This window comes from Athene cunicularia (assembly GCF_003259725.1).
Source record: "Athene cunicularia isolate RWA chromosome 4 unlocalized genomic scaffold, athCun1 chr4_part1, whole genome shotgun sequence".
Taxonomy (NCBI): domain Eukaryota; kingdom Metazoa; phylum Chordata; class Aves; order Strigiformes; family Strigidae; genus Athene; species Athene cunicularia.
The window spans coordinates 12242630-12253239 of record NW_020799098.1 but is presented as its reverse complement, the minus strand read 5'-3'; the positions used below and the strand labels follow the sequence as shown (position 1 = coordinate 12253239).

At 36.1% G+C, this 10610-nt stretch overlaps 1 protein-coding gene across 2 annotated transcripts in view; it reads left to right on the top strand.

The window, feature by feature from the left end:
- The window catches only part of KIAA0232 (KIAA0232 ortholog), a 48450-nt gene extending 40706 nt beyond the window's left edge, over positions 1 to 7744 (top strand). The window contains exons 6-8 of one of the 2 annotated variants that reach the window (XM_026846585.1): positions 2013 to 2094; positions 4053 to 4150; positions 5119 to 7744. In XM_026846585.1, coding sequence (XP_026702386.1) covers positions 2013 to 2094; positions 4053 to 4150; positions 5119 to 5298 — 360 coding nt within the window. In that variant the 3' untranslated portion in view covers positions 5299 to 7744. The other variant, XM_026846586.1, reaches the window with a different exon arrangement.
- The last annotated feature ends 2866 nt before the right edge of the window (positions 7745 to 10610 follow it).

Here is a 10610-nt window from a genome sequence, read left to right as displayed (position 1 = left end):
GTGTAATAGTAACACATTCTGTTTTGCATTACATAAACTTGACTGTTATATGTGCAGTGCAAACACACATCTTTGAGTATCTCCTATTTATAAGACTGTAGGAGAATCTGGTTCAGTTTCCTCCCTCTTACCTTCTATATTAGAGCAGTTCTAGAATTATAGCATATTTTGCAGCAGGAATTTTTTGATAGCTCCTGCAGTTCTTCAAAAGTGAATTATAGTTATATACCTAGCCTCATGATTAAAAAAAACTTAAAACCCCCCAAACCAACCCCCCAAAACTCCACTGATCCACCCCAAACAACAAAAAACCCCACAAAAAAATGCCCTCTGAAGTACAGACCTTTTTCCTCCAAGTAAATGCTCTTGCCATTTAGCTGTTGAGTTGTGGGTAAGTATACAATCTTAATGTTCTCTGTAACAATGCTGAATCTCTTATCAACAAATTTTATATGGGCTCTGATCTAGTAAGTGTATCCTAAGAATGCTTATCCTATTGAGTTCTTGAGATAGATAAAGGGACTTGTGGGTTTTGTTGGGATTGGCGCCAAACTTTTAAGGTCTGAACATGCCTAGGACAGTGCACTTGGGGATCAGGAAATTTTATTGGCAAAAAATGTTTGTGGATCTCACGATTTAATTGCCCATTAGATTTGGTGAGGTTGACTGGAGTAATGCAATGTAAGTGTGTAACTCCTTTAGGAAGAGCTGGCAAGAGAGGGAGAAAAAAAAAAAAAAAAAAAAAAAAAAAAGAGAAACTCAAAGAAAAACCCAGCAGTTTTGTAGTTAGATGTTCAGTTACATTAATTTATTTGTAAATGCATGTGTTTCTTACTGAGTCTTGCTTCAAATACTCTTAAGCCCCTCCCTCCCTCCCCTCCTGTTGGGGTTTGAACTTTTGGAAGGCGGTTCCAAAAGGACTGTTACTCAGTGTTTGGAGAGGAAACCAGAATGGACAACTTCAATATTCGTTATAGAAGAATTTCATGAGAAAAAAAGTTTAATCTGGTACATGCTTCTGAATACAGCTCTCTTGAGTTGCTCGTTTGGTTTGAGAGGGGATCCTCTTTATTAAGCAATAAGCACTTGTAAGTTTAGGTTCTATAGGTTTGTAGTTCTGAAGTAACTTAAGGAAGAACAAAAGGAGGTTTGGTTAATTTTCCATGCTTAAATGTTCTCAGGTTTACAGAGGAGGAGGCTGGGTAGAAGCTCAGTGTTGAAGCTCATTTGTTACTGGTTTTTAGTAGCTAGTTGTACTGTGTTTTTAAATCATTCTGTCTGATATCTATAAGGGATGTTACAAGCTGGCATCATCTTTTGAAGGTTAATGGGATTACCACAGGTGCAATTATAAAACTAGGGATATGTCTGTTGTGACAAGCCTTTGGTATTTCAGCCACATCCATTCATTTCATAAGGATTTAGGCATCTTTAGTAAGTAGATTTGAGATGATTTTTAGCAAAAAGACAAATTATTAATCATCCTCATAATTTTTCTTCACGTTGATACATTAGTTCTGTAGTTTAATTTTATGTTATTGCACTGATGGTACTTCAAGCATTAAATTTTGCCACTTTATGTTTGCGCATTAAATTTTGCCACTTTATGTTTGCTTTCTTTTCTGCTTTGTTTTACACTGAACTATTTGTCATGTTGACTAATGTTTCACTGTATTTTAATCTCTTGGGTAGCCATCTGTTCTCTTCTGTTTTGTACTTAAAGTGTAGGGCTGGAACTTGTCTTTTTTTCTGGATTTGTACAACTTTATATCAACAAAGTATGCGCCCCTGTATGGAGTTTATATTGATTATAAGAGTTCAGATAATGGGTATTCTATTGTAGTTTGACAGTCCTCCCATTAGTATTAGAAATTGAACAGTGTGACCTATAAGATCTAGCAAATCGGTTGTAATACCAGAGTTTCCTCCTTTACATGTAAGTATATTATTTATGGCATAATGAAGCATGATTATTGTCTAAACACTTTCCTATATTAAATACTAACCTACAGAGAATGAGTGGCAGCCAGGAAAAGCAATGCTGGTGGGAAAAGGCGCTCTATTCTCCCCTTTTTCCTGCATCACAGTGTGAAGGTAAGAAGCCATAATAAATTCTCTTATCTGTGAGAGAATTGGGATGCTTCAGTTGCATTTGTCATCTCTAGCATGCTTCTTAAGAGTTTTAAATTGAAAGTACTTTTAAAATAATATTTATGCAAATTTACTTAATTCCAGGCTTTGGAATTAAGTAAGTAGAATATCAACCTCTGACTCTGAAAATACTTATTTACATTTTTAAATACGTTTCAACCTGAATAATACTTACTAGGTAGCTAATTTTGTACGAATGTGAAAACATGATAATTACCTTTTATGGGTTTGCATAAATAACATGCCAGCTATTCAGTGAATGTGTGGAATTTCTCTCAAGCTGGGAAGGAGAGGGATTTGCCTCTTGGCCACTCTCAGTGACACTCTACAGAGTTTTTCTGTCTCATACAGCGAGTACACACAGTGCTGGTAGGCAGGCTGCTTGCAGGCGGAAGCAGGTGTGCTTCCAGCACTTTCTGTTGCTTCCCAAGAATTTGTAGCATCTGACAGCTGGCCCAGGCCCAGGTTTTCAGTGGACAGGCAAGAATCCAGACAGCTTTTTTTTTACTCCATAACAATTTACCTTTTCTGGGGAGAAGGCAAGAAGCTAATTAAGAACTTTCTGTATACCAAATTGACAGGCTGTCTGATGCTTTCTGTTGGCAGAGGCTCAGTGCCATGAACTTTTGATCAGAGACTTGGTTCCTAAATAATCTGGAAGAAGGTTAGTTAGTAATTATTACTGAATTATTTTTGGAGGGCACTTTAAAGTGCAACAAACTAAACTATGTTCTTGGTGCCTAAATGCCCTTACTTTGCTATTTACCACAGTTTGGGTTACTTGCAAGAACAACTTACTTCACTCCCAACTATGGAAGTGCATTTGCACAGTGAGAGAGTATGATGTTGAAGTCTGCTGGACTCTTGATTTGCCTCCTGGACTGGTCACAGAACTTCCCATATTAGTAGAAGTACTTACAAAGTAAATATATTTAGTGTCCTTTTGCAAAGTTGTGGGGTGTTTTTTTTTTTTGTTGGTTTTTTTTTTTTCATGGTGATAATTGCAGAGGTATTATTGGTCTAATAGCAAATGCAGTGACATGCACTTGAGTACATCTTTTGAACTCCTTGAACTCCTGTGAGTGACTTGAGTTATCTTTTTGCTGACATCTGCTGGTGAACCTCCATAACTATGCAAGTGTTTCACCACCTTATTTCATCAGAGGAAGACAATATACAGTATAAAATACTATGAAGTCCAGAACCTGCTTTGGTACAGTGGCTGAATTTCTGTGAAGCAGAATAGTTCCAGGATTTCCTCTTTTAGGCTAAGTTTAACAAAACCAGAGCTTTATCCTCAGAGCTAATGTTATCCTTTCACAAATCTTTAGCTGTATCCAGTTTTCTGTATGGGTATTTTAAAATTATGAATATTGATGCATGTGATCCATATATATCTGTATGATATATGTTGATATTATATATGGAAGTTCTCTAGTAAATAGAAATCGCAGCCATTCACATCAACTTTTTTTTTTTTTTGAGCTTCAGTTGGGATCAGTCTGTATTGTAGTATATTTTGTATGAGTATAGAAATAAGACTGGTCTGAACACCGTGCAGTATCAGAGCTGAAAAATGTACTGAAGCATTTATAATAAAAAAAGTAATTCTTGTTCTTTGTCCCTTACTGTTTTAGATGTTTTCATCAACTAAGTAGCTTCTTTTTTTTAATTATATGGTTATCCAGGTAAGATTTTTTGAAGGTTCCATAAGGTATTGTGCTTATCTTTTTAAGGTTGTCAGACTATAAAATCCCCCACAAGCAGAGTTTACATGGCTTAAAGTGTGAATTTCAAAAATACTTCTCTAGGAGTATTGGCTCAATGTAAATAACAGTGTTCTTCAATTCTGTTTTTTTCTTCCTTTTTCTTCTGAAACACCCCCACAAACACAATGTAAGAGTGTTATACAAATGCCAAGGGAGAGAATGGTGTAGGAGAATTTGCAGATGTAAAGGAAATATCCAATGATGATGAACATCTTTTAGATTTTAATATGGTAAGTTTGCCATTGGTTGGGGGAGGAGTTCTTTTGTTTATTTTATAAGGGTGTGCTACTACATCTTTCCTTTCATCACAGATTTCAGTCTGGCCTCAAAGGAAATTCCTATGAAAACCTTCAAAAGCTTTTCTTTCCTTACTTTGTTTTTCAATCTCCTCTGTGTCTTGAGTATTCTGAAAACTCCTCAGTGTTGTACTTTGGGGAGCAGAACCCTTTGTACAAACGGTTGCACTGCTAGTAGTTAAGCAAATTCAGTTTCCTTTGGGAACACTTGGCTTTTGCTTGTCTTGTGTGTTAAACATGATCTGTCTTTTCCTCAACTTCTAATTTCACTAAGTGTAGAGTGTGCTGATGTGCACTATGAGGGTAGAAAGGACCAGCAGCTAAAGGCGTAAACATAATGTATGCTGAGTTCTGTCCTGCTTACAAGCAAAAACCCTGATCTTTTTCTGTAGGGAAGAAATTCCATGTACGCGTGCACTTACTGACACACTTTTAAACTTTATAGTGATGAAAGGACTTAAATTTACACTTGTGACATGCTATAGATTTACTGATTCAGCTGAAAATATATTGAGTTCACTTGAAGTTTAGTCAGGTCTATGCTGTGTTGTCTTGGTATTTAAGACTTACCTTACTTACTTTAACTACCAAATTTTGGAGATAATTTGTACAGTAATTTTCTACCGTGAACTGTGTTAATGATGCATTCTGACTGATTCTCTTGTTGGTTTGTGCAAATCCTAATCTTAAGGAATAGGAAAAAATAATAAAAGTCCCACCTTTTTTTTCTGCTGTTCTGCAGTCCTTTCTACATAGTGGACTAAATCAGGAAAGAGGAGGACTTGCCCTGTAATTGTGACATCTCTCTTGAACAACTACAAACCTGTAAAACCTCCCAGCCCAGAAAAAAGCAAGCATGTTCTTTATTGTTCCCCATCAACACTGTCAGTTTAAATCCTTAGGTTTCTTCTGTTTATGAAGCAAGATGTGCAGATGATATAAATGCTGAGGCAAAACCAAATGGCTTCAGGAAGAAGATCTACTCCAGTGATAGCTCCAGCTCTGAAGACACAGCTTCAGAAGGTGGAAGTGAATGGGCTGATCCGTGTGAGGAGGAGCTTTTTTCTCGAACTCAACTATAAAAACTGCAGAGTAGAACAGATGATTTAAAAGTAACATGAGATGGAAAACTATCCTTCCTGAGGGTCTGTAGCTCTAAAACAACAACTTGAGTTTCCTCTTCAGTTAATGGATTCAGATGTGTATTTATCTTTCTCTTCTTGCTTATTTTATAGATGAGGACACAGCTGTCCTGTTGAAGATTTTTTTTTCCCCAAAAAAACTGTTAAATTCTTGGCTATTTGAACTAGACTAGATTGTGTTGTCAAATCAAGAATGGATGTGCATGTGCTTGTCTTAGTAGTACCACTGCTTTTTTGCATCTTAATTGCAGTTATTTTCATTCGTAACTGTAGCCCTACCACTATTACTATCTTCTTAGCATCGCAGTGTCTACAACTACTTCTGCTATTCAGAGACTTCAGCTTTCTGCACATTAGGCTTTGTTCTTTAAGAACTGGGAGATAAATACTTAACACTGTAATCTATCAGTGCCTTTCTGAATGCAGGAGAAAAGCATGAATGACTTGTCCAGTCTTCATTCAGTAAATCTCGTAACTTTGAAGTAGGAACAACAGGGTTGTGCTTTAGAGACTTACAGAAACTGTGTTTTCTATCCTATGATTCCCCCCTCCCGCAAACCAACACTGAGGATACCATGGTTTGTATTTTTGCTAACTGGAGAAGCCAAGGATTTTTTTGTAGGTATGGAGGCTATGTGGGTTTTTTTTCCTTTTTTTTCTTTTTTTTGTCCTTTTTAGCAACTTGCCAATGTGGGGCAGAAGTTTAAAAAGTAACACCAAAAATAATAAACCACTGGGGTGATGTGTGGATTGTTGTGAATTTTGTAACGAGTAATGAGAATGTTGTCTTGTTGCAGATGATGGCATTCATGTAGCCTGCAAAAGTATCCTGTACTGAACTTGAGCCTGAATGACTGAAACTATCTAAAATGCTCAGAGTGTTCAATGTTTAAATGCAAAGGGTCAGTGCTTCACTTGAAAGATATCCTGTGGCTGCTGCAGTTAGCTGCTGTTGTGGCTGTAATTTAGTAAATCTCGTAGTTCATTTTGTGTTTCTGAGAGAATGTGTGGGGCAAGTTATGTGTGTGGTGGGTGGGGGTAGGGAAAGTGATGACTTAAAACATACATGTGTGATTGCAGTAGTGATTGTTGCTTTATGTGACTTGCTTTTAAATTTTATTTTGTTAACTTAGAAAGTCAATACATCGTCAAGTTGCGTCTGTACAAGACTATCAACTCCTTGTGCTTTTAACACATTATGCAAAATGTATAAGCCAGGAGGAGCAATATTTGCAAAACTAAACATTCTAAGTTTTTACCAACTCATAGTTTAAACAACAACAACAACTAACTAGTCTATACAATAGCAGCATGTCTATAACATCAGGAAGTGCAGAAAGTCCAATACTGACTTGAAAAGCTTAACCATTAATTTTGACAGGCAATAAACCTCATGAGAACTATAGCTGTTTGAAATGTGAGCTGAACTGCCTTTGAAATATGTTCTGTGCTAGAAAGGTTTTCAGAGTATAACTGGGTTTTGTTGCCTTTATTCAATTGATAATGTAAGAATTTAACTACGTGTTTGGAAAACCATGCTATTATTTGTGCAACGCTTTTGTTGAGATCTTTACTTAAAATTGGCTTGGTTTGTCCTTACCCAGGGACTTTCTTTTGGTCCTCCTCTTAGACTATGTTTTAGGGTTTGTATTCATGCGACTCTTTTGACACTTTACAGTTTCTTAATTTATTTGCAGACTTTGGATAGATTTTTATATATTTTACTTTCTTCTGGAGCTTCCTTGAGAGGTTGTTTAGCACCTGCACTGAGAACTAGATAACTGTAACATGAAAGTAAAAAACAACTTTACACACAAATTCTTCAAATCACTACAGTGAAGAATAGAATAGAACTTAATTCGAGAACAAGAAATGACCAAATGGACATATTTCAAACACAAACTTCAGCTCAGTTAATTTTGGCTAGAGCTGCTTCTTTGGTAAGAAAGGGCTCAAAAATAACAAAGGTGTTGCTTATAGTTACATTGTGGCATGTAATAATTCCAGCACCTTTGAGGAAAATGAAATCATATATTGAGCTTGGGCAATAACAAATTGTCTTTACTTGTTTTCATAGTTTAATGGCTAAAGCTCTAAAGTTTTCAGTGAGAGTTGAAGTGTGGTTTTTAGTTTTTCTGTATGGATAGAAACACACACAACAACAACAACAAAAGCATTAAAGGTTGGCATACGCTGAACCGCACTGTGGTATGAAGCGCATTGCATATCCATAGCACTGAAGTATCAGTTTTCCATTCCTGGGCTGAAATTTGTTTCTACTTTTTGCTTCAAGTGGTTGTATTGTTCTGATTTCACGTACACCAGAGTAACTGATTTTGTTTTCTTGTGGAGTTACTTAACACCGAATAAAAATATAAAAGGACAATTGGATGGCGTGTGTGCGTGTTCATTTTCTTTGGCTAACGTATATAACTTAGCTACAACATGGCAGTTAAACATTAAACATTCTGGAGAGATAGCATGATGTATCTAATTTGGGAGTCATTCATTGCCATAATTTGTTAATCTATTTTTTATTCTTTTTCAATACAAGGCAGAAAAATTAAATATATCCTATATGTTCTTAAAAAAAAAAGTGAACAAAATAAGCATAGTTCCCCACTTTATTTCTGTAGAAAATATAATCTCATTTCAAAAATTAATTTGTAATGACAACTTCATAGTGAGAACATGAGACCTCTTAAAAAACAAAATCAAAAAAACCAAAAACCCACAAAACAACCAAGACAAACCCAGACCCTCTCTCACATCACAGCTTTTCTTATATAGTGCCAGATCTAAAATAACAGACTTCTGTAAAATAGTAGCAGACTGTTATTTCTGTTTTCAACTGCATTCAGCCATCAAATGGTCAGTATCTCACTTCTACTCTTAGAAAAACTGCATCTGTGACAAGAAAATGTATACTCCTAACTCTGTGGCTATAAAAAGGACAAAAAAGACCCATTTTTCAACAGCTCACATTTCATCTTGGTGCAGACATGCACATTATGTTGCTGTATGTTTACAGCCATGGTGACTTGGGATTCTGTATAGAATGATTCAGGCTCCCCTGAATTAGAAGTGCAATGAAAACAACACATAAATACACACTTGAGAAATAATGGAAAACAGTTGGGTGAATACTTTTATTCATTAGTATCTAGCATGCTTTAAACTTGATAGTTAAAACTTTCAAAGGCATAAATTCTTTTAAATTATTTCTTAAATACAGCAGGAGTATATTTTAATTGTGTTTATAGAAGATGGTTGATGAAAGAATTAAATTTAATCAGCTGGGCCTTTCAGTTATTGTATCTGAATATTAACTCTACTTATCCTAAAGAATTACTTTCCAGTGTAAACAAAGTTTTTGTTTTTGCAAAAAACACTGTATAGTCCTAGGCAGCAGTTGCATCTGTCAGTGGCAGGGCAGGCTTTAGTGCATGTCAGACTTGTCAGACTGTGACTGCAGGGGAGTGCTGCCCACAGTGAAAATATGGGAAAGGTCCTGCAGCTCTTGGAGAGCCAGTCTTCTTCCCAGGATTCCCTGACAGTAACTCATTCTTTTCCTGCCAGGACCAGCATATTTAAGTATTATCCCCAATCAGTTACCTATCTTTCACACACACACAGCCTCTCACACGGTTTTCTTTTATGACCTGTGAAACTAGTAGCAGGACTCCAGAGTTTTGGAACAAAGGAGACTTAACTGATACATTTTAGTGCTCTACAGTAAGCTCTCTTTTCCATTGTTCAACTTGTTCTTACAATGTATTGTAACATGCAAGCGCTTATAACTTTTAGGAGCTACCTCTACGCTCCAATGTAGGGATAATAATGGGATTAAAAGGAAAAACAAAGCTGACTGAGCTGGCAGTGGGTCAGCATCCTGCTAAGAAAAAGTGACTGGATGGCAAAACATTGGTTTCCCTGCCCTACTTTATTGTTGTGTATAGTTTCACCTATAAGAAATGCACCAAGGACAGAGACTGAGATGAGAGATTTCTGTGTATGCTGCCTTCTCCTACCTGGCACCCTCCTGTAGGGCAGGTGCTTCTGGAAGAACTGTACCTGTTACTGTAATGTATTTGAACTGCAGAACCCAGTTAATCCAAGAACAGGAGGTAATAAGTCTCTGTTTCCCCTTCAGTACGATGTAGGGTCACTTTTATCAACAGCAATAACAGCTATATAACATTGCTACAATTGCTTTTCACATAAAGATTTTATAAATTATTAATGAAGAAGGCTTTACTGCCCATCATTTCTGTGTACACCTTATTTTACTCACTACATGTAAATGGAGACACAGATGTAGCAACTCCTTATCACAGAACTGAGCAGTCTCAAATTCTTGAATTTCTTCTTAAATCAATCTAAACAATGAAGCCTGTTAAAAAGGTATAAATGAGTATATTTTCATATTTGTTTCAGTGCTTTTCTTGTTCATAGCCACAGAAATGCCTGAGCAAAGGGCACTAAAGTACAGTAGCAGTGCTGAAAGCTAATATATAAGCACTAAAATAGACTGCCTAAAAAAGGGATGCTACTTCCACCATTAGAGATATTCAGGAACAGATTAGACAAATGTGTTAGCAATCGTGTAGGTATGTATACATACGTCCTGCTTCAGGGGAAAAATAAGGAACTAAGTGATCTTCAGATTTCTCTGAATTGTTTTCCATACAAGAACAGCTTATATCCAGGAGGGTGATTAAATTGATTCATAGTTTACAGAGAAAAAAGAACCATTAGATTGCCTTGTGCAGTTTTTCCTTTATTGATCCCGAACTTGCATTTGAAAAAAAAGTACGACTTGTGTGTAGTTTAAGACCATCATCCAAAGAATAATTTGCCTCATTAATCCCTACCTATTGTGGTAGGCCCACCCTTCCAGATACTGGACAGAAATTGGGTCTGCATTTTTCTTTTTTGCACAGTTACTTTATTTATGCGATAATGAACATTAAGGACTGTTAGCATCTTTCTTCTTCCTGATACTCTTTTGGTTAAGATTTTTCCCTTTTGCTATTTTTTCTGCATTTGATAACGTATAAATTTTGTACTGATGTTTGTCTTTGCTTTGCAATGGGGTTTTAGCCCATAGCCTTTTGACTCTGGAAATGTTATCTATTTGACAACAAAGTCTACTTCAAGAAGTCTCAATTGTTATTCATGCTTTTTCAAGATTTTTCCTCCATTTTTCTTATAATTTTATTCAATACAAAAATAATAAATCCTTTGAAGCA